This window comes from Arvicola amphibius, chromosome 8 (genome assembly GCF_903992535.2).
Source record: "Arvicola amphibius chromosome 8, mArvAmp1.2, whole genome shotgun sequence".
Lineage (NCBI taxonomy): Eukaryota > Metazoa > Chordata > Mammalia > Rodentia > Cricetidae > Arvicola > Arvicola amphibius.
Window position 1 is genome coordinate 123,239,770 of NC_052054.1, and position 23,776 is coordinate 123,263,545.

A 23,776-nucleotide genomic window follows, 5' to 3' on the forward strand; every position below is an offset into this window, starting at 1 on the left:
TGATTACAATCATGCTTTTTATGAAAAAGTTGGTGTAGATAGATAAATAGAGGTCAGGAAACTAAAATGACAGACGAGATGCCATAGAATCAAAATTCAAAGGAGAGGTTGAGAAGAGTAATATAACACATGTGATATGAATATGGAAGAGAAACTACTGAGGTAAAATGGATCATCGGAGAAGAAAAGAAGGTGGTGGAGGAGGTGAATTGAAGAAAGCAAGGCAGTGTCAAGCACAGCTAAGTATTTGTAAAAATGCCACAGCGAGATCTGTTTTCCTGTGTGCTAATTAAAACTTAGGTGACTCTCCTTCCAGACACTCACATCCACTCACATCCACACATCCACTATGGCTTGCTCTTTTCTAAGCCTAGTACTTAACTTTCCTGCCTAAATCTGTATGAAGATATCTTTATTAAAACCCCATGTTCCATAAAAATTACAAAACAATTTAAAATAAAAGAGTGGAGGCTGGGCAATGTAACTCAGTCCTACACCTCATGCCTAACATATACTATGTTCAATATCTAGTACTGAACAGTAAAATTCTACACAAGTTAATCATTAACCTGTAAGGAAAATGTAACATTTACATTTCTGATTCTTCAAAGAACTTATTTCATTTGTATTATTAACTATGAATACATTAATAGTAATTGGATTTGATAATCAATTTTATTTAATTATAAAGAGTCAATGTATGTGACCTTAAATAGCACATTTTCAACGAATTGATTGATTTTCTACCTCTGTGGAAGGCTGTTTGGTTTTTGTCCAGGTATTCTATGGAGATTTGCAAGCTTGCCTTACTATCTAATCATTATAATCCTTTAAAGAATCATAGTATTAATGTGGGATATAGCAATGGAAAATGTTACTTTGTAGAAGAAAAATAAGCTCTATGACAACAAATAAGACACTTCCGTTAAAACTTTAGAGATTAAGTGTACATGATTCTGTGTGTATATTATCTGAGAAGGAGGCAGAGCCATCATATATTATAATAGGTTGATATTAGTGTATATTATTCATGCATTGATGTAGTGATGAGCAGCGGAGTGGCAGGCCTGCTTTTCATCCCGCCCGGCTCCTGGCCACGGGCTAGCTTATGCCCCGAAATAACAACACACAAATTGTATTCATTTAAACACTGCCTGGCCCATTAGTTTCAACCTCTTATTGGATAATTCTCACATATTGCTTTAACCCATATTTAATAATCTGTGTAAGACCACGAGTGGTGTCCTAACGAGAAAGATTCAGCATGTCTGACCTGGCAGCTGGCTCTATCACGTCTGACCCAGAAAGGAGAGGCATGGCGATTGCCTGAGGCATCTGCCTCACTCCCAGCATCCTGTTCTGTCTACTCCACCCACCTAAGGGCTGGCCTATCAAATGGGCCAAGGCAGTTCCTTTATTAACCAATGAAATCAACACAAACAGAAGACTCTCCCACATCACATAGATACATAAAACAGTCAAATATCAACATATTAAAATATTTATATACATACACATATTTAAAACCAGGATACAATTTCTACTTTTTATATGTGTGGGTTAAGCATGAAGTATGTTTTCATGTTTCTTCAGATTAGTAAGTAATTTTGATCTTTGTATGCCAATGTCCCAGATTGAAGATTCAGCAGTATAGATGATGAACTACAAATTCTTTGTTTTGACCTTGTTCTAAGTCAGAATATATCACATGTCCTCAAGGATACCCAAGATCTTCTTTATATTATGCTCTTTTATTCCACAGACATAAATCTTGGGAGTTCATAAATATAAACTATGAGGCCTAGGACTTTCCATATGTGTTATTGATGTTCATGCTAGTCCACTCTCGTGATCTTCGTGAATATACTTACTTTAAATATATGACTGAATATTTGTTCCATGTATTCAGATCTGAAATACCAAATTTTATCTACTCACTTGTGAAATAGCTAAACAACAATGCAAAGTGAAGCACCAAGGATTAATCCCCATGTGTATGAAAATCACTGCTTAATGGTGGTGAATTATGAAGCCAGGAAGTCAAAATGTTATTTTATTTGGGTGGTTTGCCTGAATTTAATATGCAAGCTGTGCTTCTAAACCATATCATTTTCTAATTGAATCTTCATTCAGGCAGTTCAGACATGCACAGTGGACATAGGTTTCTTTTGCAATTATGTTAAAAAATAATGGAGAAAGAATAATATCTAGCACAGTATACCTCTCATCGTAATACATAAATTTCAGTTCTTTCTAGTAAACTCAGAATTAAAGAAAAGTAGAAGTTCAAATTGACTTTTAATGTGTTTGAATTATACTATTTAACTAAATAAAAAAGGCAAAAGGCAAAACAATAATTTCTTTCTTCTGGTGCATGATTTAAAATCTAACCAAAAAAGATAGAAAACATTGATAATTAATATAATTGAAAAGACATAACATCTATAGCACTTTTATATTATTTCTGTCAATTAATTACATGGTTTATATTAATGCCATATCCACAAAAAAGACTACTACTCTAGATTATTCTCCTATTTCTTAAAAACATAGATAAATGTATTCATTGGTGCACTATTTTTCATCTTTACCTAAAATATATACTAGTGGGCTAGCAAGAGGATTCTGTGGTAAGTGCTTACCACACAAGCAGATTTTTTAAGTTCAACCCCTAAAACCCAGGGTTAGTTGGGTCCTCAAAGCTATACCGAGTGTGTGAGTACAGAAGCGATGTTGTATCCAGAAGGTACTTCCCACAGCTCCTCCAATGCTCCACATCTTCCATTCTTTCTTCCACCTCCTTTACAAAGTTCCCTGAGCCTTGGCAGGGATTACTAAACATTTCCCAGTCAGCACTGAGTATTCATAGTTACCCTTTTCCAGCGCTTTGGCTAAAATGAGTATCTACACTGACTTCTGATCACTGCAGAAGGAAGCCTCTCTCAACAAGGCTTAGAGCAGCTCAGGCCAATAGGTTTAGAGGAGAGTATGGCAATGCGATCATTAACAAAATAACAATAGGTGGTTGTAGCCTAGGTAATTGTGATCCTACCAGCCATAGAATTTTAGACAGATTTACAGGCATTAATTCAGTCCTATGAAGCAGGCTTCAAGCCTAATCAGAAAGCAGTTGGTAAACTTGAAAGTGTTATCTACTATTCTACCAGAGGGCACATCTTACCTGCAAGGTCCGTATTGTAGCATGCAGGGTCTGACGGTAATTAAGACCACTGATGGCTTTGTGTTCTCTGATCCAATGCAATTCTTTATTTGATAATTCCTCTAAAACAACATTTTAAAAGAGTTGTCCCAGAAGCAGAATATATGCTAGTTTTTTTTTTCCCAAAGACATGTATATTGACCAACTGTTAAATGAAGTATTTAAGTATTTCCACCATATTTTCAAGAAGAAAATATATTCAGCATGCAAAACTCTTTACTGTAAAAAATCTCCATAACTCCATACTGATGCTGTGGATATTCTGAAGCGTGCTGTTTCTCTAATCACACTTCGAATTTGATTGCCTAGCTTATGCTTATAAACCACTGCAACTGGTAAGAGCCTTCACACACTGCAGTTCCCTGGGCTGCTCTTTTAAATTTGTAAATAAATTTCAGGTTCTGCTGTTTCGGTACATACTTTAACACAGCTGTGGATTTTAATTCATATAAATTTTAATTAAAAATCTAAAAAACTAAGAATTTATTTTCTATAAGTGGTTTTTGCATACCACTTGAATATTTGATGAATGATTACTCTGAATATATGAATTATTTGACTTTTCTTCTAGGTAATTTATGATAAATAATTTTGTTTCATCTCATCTAACAAACTGAAAAAAAATAATTCTTAAAAGTGGAAGCAACACAAACATTTTCCAAGAACTTATTTTTAAAATTATTAAATCTTAAAGTGATCATATTTGTGTTCTTGTAACCATTTATTTTAGATCAGTCTTTTTCTTTACGGAAAGACAGATCTTAATTAAGAGATTGTTATAATTAGGTAAAATTAGGTAAATTAGGATTTCAGGAAGTCTGGAAGTTATAACTATAAAGGACCTAGACTAGCAAAGTAGAATTGCCTCAGTTTGTAGCACATACACACATAGACCTACACACACACACACACACACACACACACACATACACACACACGGCAGATGTGATAACATCAAAGCAGCAGCAACCAAGAGTGATCACATCTGAGAGAAACTGCTTCTTCCCTTAGAAAGCTTTTTTCTTGAGCTGGAGAGATGGCTCAGCAGTTAAGAACTTTGATTGTTCTTCGAGAGGACCCAGTTTCAATTCCCAGCTCCCACATAGCAGCTCACAACTGCCTATAACTCCAGATTCAGACATGCATACAGGCAAAACACCAATGCACATAAAATAAAAATAAATAAATTAAAAGAAATAAAGCTTTGCTCTGTATATGTACATGGTGCTTGGACATTAATAAAAGTAGTGTCATTTTTTTTTTTTTTTTTGCCCTTTGAAAAACTGTGGAGAATAACAAATGAGCGGTTATAGAATACCATGCTTCATTTTTAGGTTTGTATAGCATAATGGTCTAAGAACAGATATCATGCCTATAGTCAAGCTCTGGAAATGATTCATGAATCAGTATCTACATCCCTTCTTCCTCAATATGCCACCACTCAACTGTCACTCAGTCCTTTCTCTTATGATATTCTTCCCACCTATACATAAATTTAGAATTGTCTTCTCAACAATAATTTTCTTTCTGTTCTTGAATTCATTATTAGTTAAAATATAGTTTGTTTCTTCAAGAGTAATTATAAAAATTACATCAAAGAATATTGTAATTATAAATCATACAACCGTTAAGTTGAATTTTAGGCATATCTACTGGCATATTACCTAATAGGCTTAACATACATGTCTTCTTAATAGTTATGTCTTTGTAGAGTATAGTAAATAACTCTCAATCAATATCAGGGCAAAATTAATAAATAAATGAAAAATTGCTGTTCCTCATAAATATTACTAAATTTTATATTTAGTAATGAGGTAACATATTACATTAATAGGGTTTGAAAGCTAAATGAAGTTGATGTTGAAAAATAGAATGGCCATGATTATATCTTTGTAAGGGCAAAGGATATAGAAGCACAAGACACCATATTCTTTCTTTTATTTCTTTTATTATGATTGTTATTTATGCACATGAATGCCTATGTATTCATATGTACTCATATACATAATCACAAGCTGCTGGGTCTATTTAGTGATATCATATGTTTGTGTACTTAGGGATGACCACTTGTGCTTGGATGACCTATCAGGAGGTTCATCCTTGGGGAAAACTGATTCTTTCTCTTTTAGCTTCCATTCATTTTCTGTGGCTCTTCATCTCCAGATGGGGCCTTGTGAGATTTCTTCTATTCCCCATTGATATGTCAAGTGTTGGTGTCATTCTGTGTGGCTTGATTAAACAACCACATCTTTGCAATTGCGTGGGGACAGTTTCCTTGTTCTAAAAAGAAGACACAATCTTTCAGCCGACACCCTTGTCCTTTGGTTTTTAAAATTTTTCAACCATGTTTTTTAATGTTCCCTTAGTTTGGGGACCATGAAGTAGATGTTTTCTGTATTTTAAGTAGCTGTGAATTTCTGTGAAGTTCTTTGATGCATAAAATAAGTTTCTTTGATGAGGGAGATAGTGAGCAATATGCTATTTTTAAATATAAGAATATTTCTAGAATTCAATTGAGAATTATACTGGGTTAGTGAAATGGCAGTTAAAGGTTCTCCTCTAGGGCCTATTACTTTGTCAGTCATGAGAAGCTTGCTAGGTTTTTAGTATCAGGTATGAATTCCTTCCTCTTGCGTGGTCCTTGAGTCCAAATAGGTGGTGATTGGTTAATCCGAAGACATAAATGTCACTGTTGTACCTTGGGTCTGTTTTACTGTGCTGGGGATTATTTCCAGTCTTTACAGCTGTGTAGGAATTTTGATTGCTTTTCTCACTCGTAAGTTTGCATAATGCCTTTAGGTACTATGAAAGATATTCCTTATAAAGGAAGCTTCCAGGTCAGATCCAGCTTGCTTCCTCTAAATCCTGTGTCTTATGTATGTGGCAGAAGATAGCATTTTCTAAGAGGTAGAAGACAGGCAGTTTCTAAGTTATTGGTTTCTTTCAAATGGCTCTTTTCAAATATCCAATCAAAATTGGAAGCTCATGCAGAGGTTCATTTCAAAGAGATCTCTTTTCACAGATATCCACTTCCACTCTTCTTGAACACACAGTGTGTGCCTGGTGACCAGACAGAGACATATGTCCTTTTGACTCCTAGCCTTCTCATGGAAAGATAGTAGCAGTAGGGGTCTTTTCTTGGTTCATATATTTTCTTTCATGTTTATTATGACTGCTATTGTATGAGTGGGTGGTAATATTGTTTACTGCTACTATATTAAACACATAAAAGAAAAGCATATAATCACAGCTTTGTGTCCATTATAACTGCCTCTGACTGATACCCTTGATAACAAAATCAGTGTTAAATATTAAAATGACACTAACATGAATATTTAATATAAGAACATGCATACAAATCATGCATTCAAATGTAATAGAGCTAATGCAAATAATTAAGTTTATTACAAAATTAAAGTAGATGAAATAAATTGCTGGTAGGACAAAATATTTCTATTTATGAATTATTCCATATGAATATGATACTCACAAATAAACTGTTGAAACTTAATTAAAGCCATTTATGCTTTTTCTTGGATAAGTGATAAATAATACAGTCCTCTCTATTTCATTACTAGAGGTATATTTGAATGTCTCATGTAAAGTACAGTCAGGATTTCCTTAAATTTATTTAGCTGTTTGTTGCTACATGTCTTTAATATAAATGTCACTAATTAACTGAGACTATTCCTACAGATTAAAAATTGTAGATATTTTACTTTGATAGAGAGACTGTAGGGGAAAATAATATAGCATATGAATTCTCCAAAGTAGATACAGAGTCCTAAGTGATCTGGTAAAATTAATTATGAAAATTAAAGATTCAAGTCAAAATAAAATTTAATTTTGTATATTATTGATCATTCCAAACAATTTTCTCTTTTTAACAATAAGAAGAGTAAAGTGTGGGATGTCTCATGCCCCTTCTACAAAGGTTTTTTACATTTTATTATTGGAGGACTTATTTCAAGTAACTGAATACAAATTGTGCTCACCTTATTCATCACAAAAAGAGAGCAGTGCCTACTAGAATGTCATTTTGTAAGAACTGCATTAGTCAGCTCATATCTCATGATCATTCCTCCAAGGGCACAGCAATAAACTCAGGGTCCACAAGTCTACCAAGTTCCCTCTCTGACTGCAATACCTACCAATAAATAATGGTAAAACATTTTGGATATTCATGAAATGAGAAATAAATTCAAATCCCACCTTGGCTGTCAATGAAGTCAGGATCCTGGTGAATGCTTTTACGTGTTAAATGTGTCACATTGTTAATACATAGCCCTAATTGTGACCATGAAAAACCCAGGAACTCAGAGTTTTCCTGGGTCCATTAGATAACATTGTTCCAGGCAAATGTCAGTAAGTAGATACTGTTGGTACCTCTCAGAAGTTCCTAATGTATGGCTTTAGAACCACAGGGAAGTTTATTAAGGAGGATAAAACTCTCAAAGACTAAATACAGGTTTATCTAATGAGTTATACAATTTTTAATGAGCATGCATGGGTAGACCATATATGGCGGTTCTGTTGAACTTGTCCATATTGGGTTTCATGGTCTAGGCTGAAGAGGACAATTGACCCACCAGGTGTCTTCCTCAAGAGGGTGCCATATCTCATTACAGATGGTTGTGAGCCACCATGTGGTTGCTAGGAATTGAAATAAGGACCTTTGGGAGAGCAGGCAGTGCTCTTGTGTTGAACTATTTCCCCAATCCATAAAAAAATCATTTTTGTATAAAGAAAAATGTTAAGTGTTACTGGCATTACTCAGATATTAATATTTATTCATTCCTCCCTGGTAATAGAATCCATAGCTTGGAAAGTTGTTTCTGGTTTAGTAAGTTTAGTTAAGTATTTTTCTTCTTTTTAGCATGGAGCAGAGCTTGCCATAAAATCCATACTGTTGCTTGCTCACCTTGTTCTGCATTCATCTTGAGATGTTACCAGTGAGAGTGTGGGTTCCTTCCATAGTGTGACTAGATTTAATCAGCAAGTCATGAAGTGTCTGTGCCCTGAGTAGAAGATCTTATGACTGTCTCTTGATCTTTATTATCTTCTTTAACTTCTGTTGGTATTGACTATTGTTGTTACAACTACAGTTCTTTGGAAAAGAAAAATCTGTGCTCTTGAAGTTTTCTTTTAAGTCCAAAAGCTGCTGTTGGCTGGCTCCCCACTTTCCTTGATTGCTTAAGGTTGGAATAGAAAGAGATATTGCTAGCTCTCCCTGAGCCTAAATAGCCCTAACGTACTGACAAGAAAATTGTGTGTGGAGGGTTTTTAGAGTTTCTCTGTCTGCATTTGTAACAACCCTGCATGCCTTTGAAAGATCAAGAGACCATTCACCTCAATAGCTTCAGATTCTTCCAGATACTCAGCAAGGCCTCTGCTGCTTAATCGATTTCACTCCTTTAACTGTGGTTGGCTTAATAAAACACTGCAATTGGAGCTAAAATTGGAAGTGTCCACTGTGCACTGTGATAAGTTATTTGCCTATATCTTAGCTAGTGTATATCCTATGCTAATTACTAAGTGATTAAAAGTGTCTGCATCATTTAGATTAGACTCTGAGTGCAACCATGTTAAACAAGATTCATTAGGAATGCCTTTTTTAAAAGTATGTTTAAAATCAAGGCAATAGCACATAGCCTCACTTTTCCTTCCCAGATCAGTCTTATTTACCTGAACTACTGAGGACAATTTTTATTCCTCCAGAAGTTCTGAAGTAAAGGAAACAGCAACCGCATTAACGTTATGAGTTACAAATTACCACAAACACAAAGGTTTCAAGTTCTGTAGACTAGGCTGCAGGCATGAGAGTGGTAGTTAGGGCTACTCACATTACTAAACCTCTGTTTCCATTGGCTTCTTGCTTCCTCTGGCTTTGGGTAGCAGAAGTTATTCTATGACTTATGATTGCAGCACTCCAATTGTACGTTTCTTCAATTTGTCTTCTGCTTCTATAGTCTCCTATTCTTGGTCTCATTTATGGATATTTGTGGAAATTTTTGGAATCTACCTGTAAAATGAGATTCTCTCCTTAATGTAAAAAAATCCTAATAGTCTCACTTCCACACACCATTTTCCCAAATAAGCTGATATTCACAGATTCCTGGGATTATGGAGTGAGAGCCTTTTTCATAAAGGCTGATGAAATATCTGCCATAGAAAGAGATGGATTCTGATCACATAAAGATATATAATTGCACTAGTTCCCTAATTTCTCATTTTACAAACAAGTGCTGTAAAATCAAAGATATTTGTGTAATATGACTATTAGAAGAATCCCAGCATGCACACATTGCATACAGTAAAGTGAAAAAATAAATAAAAATAAAAAATTTACTCAAGGGTTCTTTTAAAAACATACATGGGAAGGCTTAACATACATGAACAATATTTGTTAAAGTACTCAAAGTCTATGACATCACAGGTAGGCCTGAATGAGCAAGGGGAAGGTTGTCCCATTGACAACTTTCTTTGCTAGAGAATTGCCTTCATTACTTCTCTTTTCAAACTTGGGTTGCTGTTTTTCCTTGGTGAACCAAAATGAAATGCGGAAAACATGTGAGACAGTTGTCATCCATTTAGGTCAGTCTCTTGGAACACAGGGAGAGACAGGAAAGAGTAAAGATGGAGTTAGATGGACAAAGGGATATATAGAGAGCATTCTCTCAGAACATTGTGTCAGAGCATGGAGAATAGCCTAAACATCATTCTGATGTTTATTACAACTTTCACCCTATTAAATATGACTCTACAAGGAGTTATTCAGTTCCTAGACTACTAAGATTATTTGTGTAACTTTCTAAGAACAGTCAGTTATTTGGGGGAAAGTAGTACACAAAAACAGACTGGTTTTCAAAAGCAAAGAAGCAAAATAACAATCTTTACAGTATGTCAGCCTGGTCTACAAGAGCTAGTTCCAGGACAGGACAGAGAAACCCTGCCTCAAAACAAAACAAAACAAAACAAAACAAAATAAAACAAAAAACCCATAAAACATAAAAAAACAATACTGATGTGATCCTGAATTCAGGCAGCAATCAAAATAAAAGTGCTTGGGAGGATGTGGATTCCAGCTACATGTAAACAAAATATATTACAGATAAAGGAGAATGGGAATAATAGAATTTGAATGTCAAATGCAAATTTTTGAAGCTAGTTGCCAAATATCAATATAAGATATAAAGAGGAATTAAAAATATTTCTGCCATTTACAAAATGAGTGCAGCAGGTCAAGCAAAATCTATGTGTAAATAAATTATTTGAGCCTTACATTTGATCTCCAGTAACATCAATGCCAAGATGAACAGAGTTATATAAGTGGATTTTTGAGATGTAGTAACTAGAAAAGGGGGAATACTAAGGATTCTCTTTATTTATTTATCCAATTATATTATATCTGTATTGTAAGTCATGTATGGTAAAGAATCTCTTAAGAAGACAAGGAAAAGTATTAGATAATATTACTTCTTTCAAGAAACAATAGGTGGTTATAAACATTGAACAGACAATTTTAAGTAAATGGATGTGCACTGAATGTAGTGCACTTGTATCAACACCTGCTGTGTTTGTTCAGTAGTGACAGCTGTAATTATAGAACTGGGGAAAGCTCAGGCTAGGGGTGAAGCATAGTTCTCTGTTTAGAAGGGTGGATATTTAGGCCATGATGAGAATATATTTTGTTTTCTCTGTTTGAGAAAATATGATCTTTATTCCTTCAAATTTAAGTCTTGTGAAACTTGAATTTTAATTGGCTCCATAAGTCTTAACAGTTTCACCAGTGCCCATGTGGTGATTTGAGTGAGAATGACTATCATAGGCTATCATATATTTGACTATGTGGTCCCTGGTTGGTGGAGCTGTTTGGGGAGGATTAGGAAGTGCCGTCTTGTTGGAGGAGGCATATCACAGGAGGGTAAGCCTTGAAGTCTCAAAAGACTCACTCCATTTCTGTTGTCTCTCTCTGTATCGGCTGTTCCTCTCACCAGTCCTTTATCTGTCATCATAAACTCTAACTCTATGAAACCTTAAGCACCAAATTAACATTTCTTTTGTAAGTTGTCTTGGCCACAGTGTCTTATCATAGTAATTTCTTTTTTTTTTTTTTTTTTCCTCATGGTTTATTTTTTTTTATATTTAAAAATTTCCATCTCCTTCCCTCCTCCTCCCCCCTCCCTCCCCTCCTTCTCCCCTTTCTCTCCCCTCCTTCTCCCCCTTCCCTCCCCTCCCCTCCACCCATACCTCCCCTCCCTCCCTCTCAAGGCCAAGGAGCCATCAGGGTCTTATAATAACTAAGACAGTCCTTAATTTTTAAAAAAAAAATTCAAAATTTTCTGCCTCAAAATGGTAAGAGAACAGATATATATGAATACATGGAATTGGCAATAAAGGGCAAAAATTTAAATAAAGCATTTTATCATTTCCAAACGTAAGATATGAGAGGAAAAAGTGGATGTTCACATTTGTAATAAGAATAATTATGGTGAAGAGTTCAGATGAAATGAGATATGATCAGCTACAGAGGTGTGATGGGGAAAGGGGATAATTGGTAAGATAAAACAGTACAACTTTACAAAATTAAGAACAAGATAAAGACCTCTTGACTTTTGTGAAAGGACACATTTGATGATCTTACCAACAGAAATTTTTAATGGTAACCCTGAAAGCAGCAAAAAGAGCTCTCAGAATATCAGGAACGTGAAGTGATGGAGTCTAAGTGAGAACAGCAAATACTTCAAACACAAATAGGTCAAGTATGAAGGAGCTTTCTTTCTTGACTATGGGATGCTTACACAAGCTTGCAGTACAGTGAAGAGCCAAAAACGAGTGAAGATGAAGGCATACTTCAGGTAAATGATAAAGTTATATACCAAGAGAACAGAGCATAATGATGTTGAGTGAGGTTTGCATACTGATATTTAGATGAGAAAAAGATTGCTTTCTGATTAGAAGTAGAGTTTAAATTTAATGAAATAAAGAACCAATAATAAGCTATAAAATAAACTATTTTCAAAGGTGATTGGAGTAAATCCCCATGAATCTCTGATTTTCTCTAACAATATTTGAAAGTTCAAATAAATATAAATATAAAGGAAAATATCAAGAGGAGAAAATGATGTGATAAAGCCAAAGATTTGCTATGCTGTCAGGTCTGGATATAGTAGGGGAAATGGACGCCAAAATATTTATGAGGAAATCCAGTCTCACCACCATAGCATGGCCCTAGACAATCTGAAGCCCAAATACATTTTCACCGTCATTTCTAACCATTATATATAGCTTGCCAAATTCTATGCATATGAGACCATGCATATAAGAGTGTCCAAATATGACAGACTTTCATGCATTGCTTGGTATTATTGCTTTTGTAGTATTAATATATCTGACTTAATCTTCAAAGCAGATTTCCTTAGCTTTCACCATCTAAAAGGGGCTCAGCAAACACCAGCTTTCAGTCTACTATAGTAGCCTATTTTCTTCATATCATTATCATAAATTATAATTGTTTGATGCCTAGTAGAAAATTTTAATTGTTATTAATTTCAAGTGCTGAACATGCACGCACATGTGAACAGGCATGCACGCACACGTGCACAGGTATGCACACACACATGCACAGGCACACATACACACACAAAACATGTCACAAAATCTTGGGGATACCAGGAGACAGCTTCATGGAGCTAGTTCTGTGTTTCTGCATGTAGCATGAATAATAAAAACCCAGAGACAGTTATTGGTGTTCAATCTGAAAACCAGAAAAGCAAAACAACCAAGCCAATAGAGAAGTCTTAACTCTACCAAAGCTGGACGACTGCAGACTAAGCAGACTAAACATTTTAGGTTGACTAAGCAGCGTGAACCTCGCTCTCCTCCCATTTTATATTTCCTCCAGTGCTGGGATTAGATGTGTGTGACTTTCTACTACTGGGACTAAAGGTGTGGGCCACCACCACCTGGATTTGTTTCTGCATTGATTTTGTATAGCCCAGTGTGGTCTTGAACTCACAGAGATTCTCTGCCTCTGTCTTCTAAATCCTGAAATTAAAGTGTTTCTTCACTACCTGACCTCTAATGGCTTAGCTTTTCCCTTCTAATCTTTAAGCAAGCTTTATTTTTTATTAAAATACAAATAAAATAGCACTACATCTGCCCCTTTATTGTTTTCAAACATGGATTCCAGAGACTGAACTTGGGTCATCAGACTTCAAGTGCTTTTGTTCTATAATCCGTTCTGCCAGACCTACATATGTCTTTTTCGTTTTCTAGTTCTTGGCTGTATCTCCAGTAGAGTAAAGATTTAATATGGGGAAATGGCATAGTATACAGACACAGTATCAGTCAGTACAAACACATAGCGGGTCCTCAGTGAATATATTTAGTTGAATGGTGTGTAACTAAAGGGATAAAGAGATAAAATAAGAATAGAAGCATAGAAGCAATTCACTATAACAAGTGAGGCAGAAAAACTTAGAAACCACAAACAGAAAGTAAAATTCTACATTGTGTAAAAAACTCTTCACTGATGTCTTCAAGTGTTATGGTGGTAAATACTGAATCTAGTAAATGGCTTCCTGGTGAATGGTGGTGCAGTATAAAGAGAGAAGTGGTTGACTTCAAGGACTGCAAGGTTCTTAGATTTAATTGTGTATGTGACTATGGGATCCAAGGAGTAGGGTGAGCCATGTGGAAAACTCAAAATCATGCCATTTTTAATTCAGCCTGTCCAAAGTGCTGCCCACCTACTAACACAAGTAAGTTCTTGTTTACTCAAGACATGAAGGAACTGGCTTAAATGTCATTTATTTCCTCCAATGGGTATTATATGTGGCTTGAGAGTGGTGCATAACATTGTTGTAGATCAATTACTTTATTCCAGTTTCTCAGTGTTTAACATTAGTTTCTTTGTATTTTCCATCCCTGTTATTTTCACTGTCTTCAGGGACATCATCAGTGTTAAGCGTCCACAAACCTGCTGACTTTTGCATTCTACGTTCACACTTTCTTTTTTTTCTCTGCCCCTTTCATCTTTTTTGATTGCTAAAGCAATGGGTTTTTCTCCATTGGCTACAAGAGAGTATTGAATTAATGATCTATAAACATAATAAAACAGTGAAAGTTTGGCTGAAGTTAAAATATTTCATTTTTAAACAAACTAGTCCAGAAGTATCACGTGGCTAAATGCTTCTCTTTTTTTTCTTTTGTGTGACGCAATCAGTCAAGTTGAAGCGGCAAGGTACAAACATCTGCCGCCTGCAAAAGTAGCACCTCAGCATGAAAAACAGTACTGCTCACTTTTATATTCTACAGCAGCATCTTCCCTTCAGGAGAAAAACAGAAATACAGATAACATGACTAGAGACTAAGCTTCAGAGCTCTGTGCGTGCAGCCCAGACTCCCCTGGTGGTTTTTTCAAAAAATGTTCGTATTCAAAGCAGACCTCATTATCAAGAAAAATATCCTTGTTTTAAAATATCCCACCATGCACCTCTTGTAGTCTCCTTTGTTTCCAATGGGAAAACTCTGTGCTTTACCCAAAAGCAAAAGAAAATTTACAAGGCCCTAGGTAAAACAAAGGCAGAATAATTTTTAATTTCTTGAAAAATACCTGTCAAGTTATGTTTATCCTACTGCCCTTTGGTGGCATTTTCCAGAGGCATCAGATAAGATTGAATTTTTTTTTTCAATAGTCACCAGCAGAGATAAGAAACTGAGGGCATTATTAATTTAAAAACAGAGTAATCTATTGAAAGCAAACACTCCCTGATTAAAATATTGGAATTTCTTCCCCTTCTCAAGCCCATTTCTTGTTTTCAATGAATCCATTCTATTTTCTTTATCTATTCCCCTATCCTCCAAAAAGCCATCTGCTATCCCCTTTATGAAAAAATAAAACCTACAATTAGTGTCTTGTTCATCTTTTTTTCTAAAAAAAAGAAAGAAAAAAGGAGAGAGAACAATTATGCAAATTATCTGCAATTTAGTTTCAAATATTCTTTGTAGTGTGATGAGCAATTTTCCTTAATACATACCCAGCTTTTTTGCCAAGACTTACTAATAGATTTTTATAAAGAGAACTTTCAATTTTCACATGAGAAGTCATCGAATGTAAACTTTTCAAATGCACGTGAGAATGGCATTAGCATTATTCCTTGAATTGTAGAAGGAAAACAGCCATTTTATATATTTCATCCTTTGAAAAATAATAATCTTAAAGTACTTCTTCTACCATTCTTTCCACCTTAGGAAACGCCTCTACTATGTACTGTACTAAGTCAGAGAAAACTATTTTCTTTGTCTTTTCCTGAAGTATATTTCCAGGAATGTAGTTTAGTTTACCTATGAGCACCAATGTGTTGTTTGATTCTGTTTGGTCCTCAGTAACTGATGTGTAACTTGGCTTGCTTCATTCCATTACAGCTAATGTGAGGAGTTTAGAGCTGTTGCTAATAAGATACATGTTTACACTGTAAAATCCTGATGAAACTATTTACAGTATTTATAGCATCCTATAAAATAAATCTGCATTACTAATCCCTTGGAAGAATAAGGCATTGATACTCAATTTCCTGTTTGTTTAGCTAGGAATGTCCATTTTTTTTGACTAGTCACATGGTCAAAATAAGGATCAAACAATGTTTACAAAGGTTTATTCTGTAATTAGAGAGTCTCAATTTGACTTAAATGTGCAAGAGGATCTCAAAGTTTCCTGCTTTCTACATTAGTTTCATAGACATGCTTGCTACATTTTCATAACCGCAAGTCATATTTCTAGACTTACTACCTAAGTATCTGGGAACACTGTACTAAACCTAGTAATACAAACATAGGAAAAAAATCAGGATCCATCAAGATAGTGATAAGCAAAATACAGTCAGTATAAATTTAGCTTAGTTATCTAGCATTTCATATCTAATTTAATACTTAATTAAATATGATATTTAATTTGAGTGAATGTTTTGCTCAGTTGTTGGTGTGTTGTATATATTTTATACATGTACAAATGTATAATTTTGTGAAGAAATCTTCAGCTTTATGTTATGAATACAACTAGTTGATACTACATTAAATAATATAATAATATTAAATTTACCTGCCCTTCATATTTGTAAAATAATTATAACTGCATAGCTTTATTTCAAATATTTACACAACTACAAAGTAAATGACAGTGAAATATTCCAACCTTGTAGACACACATAGAGTCACATGAATTTTTCCATGAATTACCAGGTTCCTAGAGACAAATGGGAGGGTTAGTTGAAGGGTTCACTCCCCTTAGAAGACAGGAGGAAAACAGTGGCTTCAGCTACTGCCACAAAAAGCTTAAAACTATCAGCTGTTTGAGACATGATGATCCGTGTTCCATGACTTCATCTTCTTTTCTAGAATTGTTTCTCTGACTGTTGTCCTGATAGTTACATCCACAGTCCTTTCTGTTTTCTCACTACACAGGGTAAGGCAGATCTGTAGCCTCAGTGCTCCTCAGTAGGCCTTGAAACAGTTCTTCTGGAATCAACTTCTCCTTCCATGGGTGTCTGATTTTGATACACCTAAGCATTTGCTGCTGTGTGACATCAGTTGTCTCTCAGTTTCCTTCTGAGAAACTGGGTTTAATGTATTTGCCTTGCCATACCATTATAAACAAAAACACAGAACAGCTTTATTCTTTACTTTGGGGTTTTAAAATTTTTAAAGACTCAAAAATATTAAAGAATGATATCACAAACATTCTGTAATTTTGAATTAATAGTAACAATTTGTGATGTATATGAACCCTTCATGTGTGTATGTGCATGTATTACACAAATATAAACAAAGATACATAATCATCTTCTTCCTCTTTCTCTACCCCTATAAACCATTGGCCTGCTTGCTCAACCATCATAAAGAGTGATCGATGAATATTTTTGAACATTACACTATACTAAAGCTATTCTGAAATATTTAAGATGAGCATAATATTATTTAATATATAGTTTATATGTTACATATATGGTTATTTCAATAATATTCTATGTAGCGCATTTTTCCAGTCTAAGAATGAGACATATCACAGTGTTCCTTCAAACTAGAAAAGGGTTGACACACATAAAAATTCAGAGATTTACAGCATGAACAACGCCTGAACAAATCCAAGCCAAATGACGTCCCAGGACTGAGAGGGGACAAAACATGAACTACCATCTCTATGCCAGAAGCCATTTCTAAGTGTCACCTTCTCACAAAGAAAAAGTTACTTCTCTGAATGGAAACTCAATGGGTATACAAACCACTTTTGAAGTCAGGCCCTATACCCAGCAGTAGAAGGACAACACAAAACCAACTTTATCTCCATAATTCTTTGCTTGGGCTCCATTTATTTATTTGTTTGTTGCTGCTGCTGTTGCTTTTTTAAAATTTGTTTCTTGAGACAGGGTTTCTCTATGTAGCATTGGATGTCCTGGAACTCAGTCTGTAGCCTCAAACTTAAAGAGATTTACCTGCCTCTGCTTCTTAAGTGCTGGGATTAAAGGCATGAGCCACTATCACCTGGCTCCAATTTTGAATTCTATAGATTGTGTGTGTGCTTGTGTGTGAGTTTCTTGTGCTTTTTCTTCTTAGTTTGCTTTGATTTATTCTTTGTTTATTTTTTTTATTTGCTATTCTAAAGAAAGAATGAAAAACTGCAGAGTTGGCTAGGTGGGGAAGAGTGTAGGATCTTGGAGGCGATTAGAGAGGAGAAACTGAGCCAAAGACCCAGCCTTGATTTTTTTCTGTAATAAATTTTAGCTTGACCCATCTCACCAATTTTTCGTATCCCCTGTGATAATGATGTTTTTATTTACCTGTTTGTTGGTTTGTTTGTTTGAGCTGGGATTTTTTTTTTTTTTTTTTTTGTATTGGCTGGCTGGCCTGGAACTTGAGTTGTAGACCAATCTGGCCTTGAAATCAGGGTTCCACCTGGCCCCGCCTCCTGAATGCTGGGTCTAAGACATGCATACCATGCTTGGGATGATACTAAAGTTTTTAATTTTTTCATGCATGTTTTGATTCTCTGTGTCCTAAAATTTGATAGTATTGTATTCTATTTTGTTGTATTCTTTTTAACTAAAGTTAAATATTACTGACATGAATAATATGTTTCTGATAGTGTGTGGCTTTGTAAAACCAAAAGTTTATTATGATTACACTGGAGTTAAATATTGTTTTATTTACTTTGTTCCAAAAAGGAAAATATCAAACATTAAAGAAAAAATATTCTTTATGGTGATGTGTTTTATATTATTATAATGTTGATAATTATAATAACTTTAGAGGCTAATTATAGAATGTACTACATACTACCATCTGGTTGTATTTTTTCTTATTTGATAGAATATCAATATGAAATAAAATGGGACTTAGTTTTCATTTCATCAAATGAAGAAATTGATCCAGATAATATTTTTAGTTTCACTTAGTTCTCAAACTCTATAAGTCTATGAGTGAGACATCTCCTTATTTTTTAAAAAAAATGAAATATATTTGAGTAAGCATAAAATAATGGAGCAAAAAGTCTTTTAAATTTTTCATTCTTCTTTATAAATCAACATTAAACATATTGACTGCAATTATTTATTTGCAGCTTTAGATTTTATATATCTCAGTTACATATGCTAACTCTATATAAATAATGGATACGTTCTTAGGGTCACCTTATTGCTCTTGAGAGTAACACATTTGTATAGTTATTATGTTCTAGAGATTGGATTAAAAAGTAAAAGTATCTGGTGTTGTGTTCATTTTAACATAATTGGCAGAAATGAAATGTTATTTTTGCTTATTTTATAAAAAGTAAATATATAGGTTCTGATCTATTAGATAGGCATTCTATCACTGCACTCACTTTGTACTATTTATTGCTTAGTTTTATTTCATTATATCAGTCTAGGAATGAATATATTTACATTATTAATTGAGTTTATTGAGGACTTTCTTTGAAACTGGGTCCCACCTATGTAACCCTAACAGGGCTAGAACTCAGTATGTATAATAAGCAGGCCTAGAACTCAGTATATATACCAAGCAGGCCTAGAACTCAGTATATATAATAAGCAGGCCTAGAACTCAGTATATATACCAAGCAGGGCTAGAACTCAGTATGTATAATAAGCAGGGCTAGAACTCAGTATATATATAATAAGCAGGCCTAGAACTCAGTGTATATAACAAGCAGGCCTTACGTTTATTGAGCTTCTCTCACATCTGCTTCCGAGGGCTGGAAAGAAAGGCATAGGCACTATATTTGGCTCACATTTTAAAGTCCACTACACACATTTCATCCACTGTAAGGATTTAAAATGCTGAGGAATACAGAGTTGAAATGATGATAAATGGCTTTTGTTGTTGTTGTTGTTGCTACAGGAAGCCCTGATCATGGCAAGCATGGACCACCCACACCTAGTTCGCCTACTGGGCGTGTGCCTGAGCCCCACGATCCAGCTGGTTACCCAGCTGATGCCCCATGGCTGCCTGCTGGACTATGTGCATGAACACAAGGATAACATAGGATCACAGCTGCTGTTGAACTGGTGTGTCCAGATTGCTAAGGTAAATGCTGTCCTTTGCTGTGAAAATGATATATGGGAGTTTATCTCCTGATCTAGAAGAATCTGATGATTGAAATTATGCCATGACTTTTAAGCTTTTATTATTAATAAATTCTATTGCTATGTTAAATGACATATTATTGTAAGTACTTCAACGTAGACAATGGGTTGAGCATATAATCTATTCATATATATATTGTGGATTATTTTTCCAAGGTATCCATATTAGATTGACTGGGTGACAAAACACATAGCACACTAGTCAGGTGGGATAATTGTTGTGCTAGATTTGTTTGACATTTTTAAAAAGATAATCAAGTTCACAAACAATACCCAAAAAGTAAAGATTCAATGTCATAACTGTTAAGTTTTATTTGGTGTTCTTAAAATAGTCTACAGAATTATCAGCATTATAAATGATAGCCTCAGTGCTAAGCCCCTCTATACCATGAGCCATCTCACCTGTCACTTCGCAGCCTTAAGTTTTGTTGCTTCTGTTGCTGCATCTGGGAACCCACTGCTGAGTATAGGCCAATATTCTTCTTATTCTGAGACCTTTCTGAGAACTGTGAGAGTTTCTGTCACATTTTTTTTTTTTTGGTTTTGTTCCTGGTGCTCTACTAATATGCAATTTAATCAGCAGAAAATTCCCTGGTCTTTCATGTTGGATTATAAACTACTGGTTTTAGTGGAGGGGGTAATTGTCAAACAGTGTCCATCAGTGGTGGGACTGGAGAGACAGCTCAACGGTTAAGAGCCCTGGCTGCTCTTCTGAGGACCTGGGTTGCATTTCCAGCACCCACACAGCTACTCATGTTTATAACTCCAGTTCCACTAGGTCTGATACCCTCTTCTGGCCTGTGTGAACACTGCGTGCATTTGGGTAACAGTCATACATGCAAACAAAATACTTGGACATATAAAATATTAAATACTGAAAGGAATCACCACTCCTCGCTGTTATGTGTGTGTGTGTACATACATATATATTTCCAGCCATCCCTGATCCCTGTCAGTCACTTTTGCATAGATGCAACCAAAATATTTGAGAAAAAAACTTTTAAAAAGGAAAGACATATGTTGACCAGCAGTTTCTGAGATTCTGTAGTCGTTGGCTCCATGGGTTCTGAGTAAGGTCTATATTGGAGCCAGAGTGGTGGTAGGAGCATTTGCAAGAGGAGGCTCTTCACCTCATGATGGACAGGAAGCAGCGAGATAGAAAGGCACTGGAGACCAGGTATAGCCTTAAAAAAAATCCATTGAATGGTTGACTTTATCCAGGTGACCCAACCTCCTTAGGTTTCAATAACTTTCAACATGGAATCAGCTGGAGACCAAGTATTCAGCAGACAAGCCTATAAGGGGCATTTCATAGTCAAATTAGCATCTTTCAAGGCGATTTTAAGATAAGAATTTTTTTCAAAAAGGTGATAGGGTTAAAAGACATGCTATTCCTTTAATGATTAAAATTAATTCATGATATGTTTAACTGTTGCAAGTAAGGTTTCCATTGCTGTGATAAAACACCCTGCTAACAATTTTGGGAAGAAAGGGTTTGCTTCACGACACAACTTATACGTCCCTCACTGAGGACACAAGGGTGGCAACATAGAGGTGGGCACTGGAACAGGGGCCATGAATGAGGTTGCGTTTTCAGTCATTTCTGTCATTCCTCCTGGATTCCTCTGTTGGCTCTCAGTGAGTGATTATCTGTAGTGCTTGTCTAGTCAGGAGGGAGTCATGATTTTATTAATTAAGAAAACACACATTAAGTATATTATTCAGGGTGTCTGCTAAAAACAGAACTAACAGGGTGCATATAGATATGGAAAGAGTTTTAATTACCTATTTGTGATATTACAGAATGATAAAAACCCTATATATACAAAAGACCCAGTTCTACAGTTCTGGTCCCAATTCAACCATCTGAGACCCCATGTGTGCATTCATTGCAACCAAAACCCTGAGAGATCAAAGTCTATGCTTCAGGTCAAATCCAAGTCTGGGTGCAGAAGAAAATGAATTCCTCAAAACAAAGGCAAAGGAGACTGTACCTTCTCAGAAGTCTGGCTTTTTATTTTCCCCAAATCTATACCTGACTAGATCCACCCCCTTCCTCCCTTAAAAATTAGGTCTGTCACTGTGCTTTCCTCAGTCTACTGAATCAAATGTCAATCACATACAGAATTGCTAACAGACACATTGAAATCATGTTTAACCAAGGGTCTGAGCACCTCCTAGATGAGATAAACTGACTTATTTACTTTACCATCATGCTGAGCTCTGAAGGAGCCCTCGTTGTACATCACGCAGGAAGGATGACACAGAAACCAGGAAAACAAGAAGCATTGTTCCTCCTATTGAGACATGAGAGGGAACACTTTCCAGTGGTTATTATGACAGAATTTAGAAGGAAGGAGCTTTTGTTCTCTCTATTTTACTGCCACCACCTGTCATCTCCAATAATTTAGACAAACTAGAGACAGCTTTAATCTGTTTTCTCTAGAGTCGAATGGATAAAATTTTAATGCTATTGTGATGTTTAATTGTGTTATATATCACATATGCATGCTAAAAGAACTTTCATGCTTTATATATGTCATATATAAGTAAAACAATGTTATTTAAAATGTAATATCATGATCCTTTAAAACTTTAAAATCCCACCTCCAGTAAAATACTTCCTCCAATAATACCACACCTCCTAATCCCCCCAGACATTTCCACCAGGTACTAACTAATCAAAAGCCCAGGACTATTAGGGAACTCTCACTGAAGCCCCTGCATAGGGTCAGAGGGGATGAAACTACAAAATTGACTGTGTGTGTTTCCTCTTACAAGCCCCAGAAAAATAGAGCCTTTCTTTCTTCATCATATCTATATGTCTGGATTCTGTGTGTGTGTCTCAAAAAGAAAGGAAAGAAAAAAATGAAAGAAAGAGAAAGAGAAGGAATAAAAGAAAAGAGGAAAAGAAGGAAGGAAAAAAGAAAGACCTCCTAATATATCATAGAAACAGAATTTCTGACCCATTTGCATAGATATGCACAAACCCAAAGTATTTGCTCCAAATTTATTGCATTATGATTGATTATTAAAAATTGAATACATTTCATGTGATGCTTAGAAATAAAGATGTAGTGAAATAATTATTGCTAAGCCTAGTAGCATATTCTTCATCTCACCTACCCACCATTCTCGGTCCATGGGTAGTGAGATTCATTTTACTCTTTGGTGAGTTGGAAATCATGCAACTCAGGGCTTGAGCTTTGGTGTGTACACATGTTATTTAAAAATAACTAAAGTGCTCTTTCAAAGAAGGCATCTAAACTAGTTCCTAATTTTGTATATGGGCTTAGGGTTTGTAACCAATAAAAAAGCTGCTATGAAATATGGAAAAAAATAAATTCAGTTTTTCAAACAGAACTTAAGTGAGGTTTATCTCGAGGGTGCTGGGAGAAGCCTTTGGAGGCTTCCGCAGGAATTCACAGTGTAGAAATCCTTTCTCAATATTAAACCCAGTCTAGAAACACAGAAACTTTCCTATGCATCCATAACAGTAAACACAGTGTGCTAGTTGATATGTCACTAAAGCATTTTTCTGGGTGTACTAAAGAAAAGAGAAGCAAGGAAAAGTGAGATACCAAGGATTATGTCCCAAAGACCCTAGTGAAGCGCTTCAGTCTTGTCAAAGGCACATCAGCATCTGTTGAACTCTCAATACAGAAAACAGTGTCAGAAAGTCTTCTCGTGAAGAGATCTGGATTTTTCTTAAAATATGTCTGTTCAGTATGAAGTATTACTTCACCAGATTGTTCATTCTGTCTGCCACCATGGAGGATGTTGAGGTGCTACATAGAAGCTGAGGTCTCCTTACCAAGTGTCTCATGGGGACCAACTGTAAGACCTGTGACTGCCCCAGTGTTGGAAATGGGAGCCAGACCAGATGACAGAGGCCATTTAAGATACATTCTTCTTA

At 35.4% G+C, this 23,776-nt stretch overlaps 1 protein-coding gene across 1 annotated transcript in view; it reads left to right on the plus strand.

Moving 5' to 3' along the window:
• Window positions 1–23,776, plus strand: part of Erbb4 (erb-b2 receptor tyrosine kinase 4) — a 687,902-nt gene that overhangs the window by 497,836 nt on the left and 166,290 nt on the right. The window contains exon 20 of the mRNA XM_042055633.1: window positions 19,616–19,801. Coding sequence (XP_041911567.1) covers window positions 19,616–19,801 — 186 coding nt within the window. The remainder of the gene's footprint in view (window positions 1–19,615; window positions 19,802–23,776) is intronic.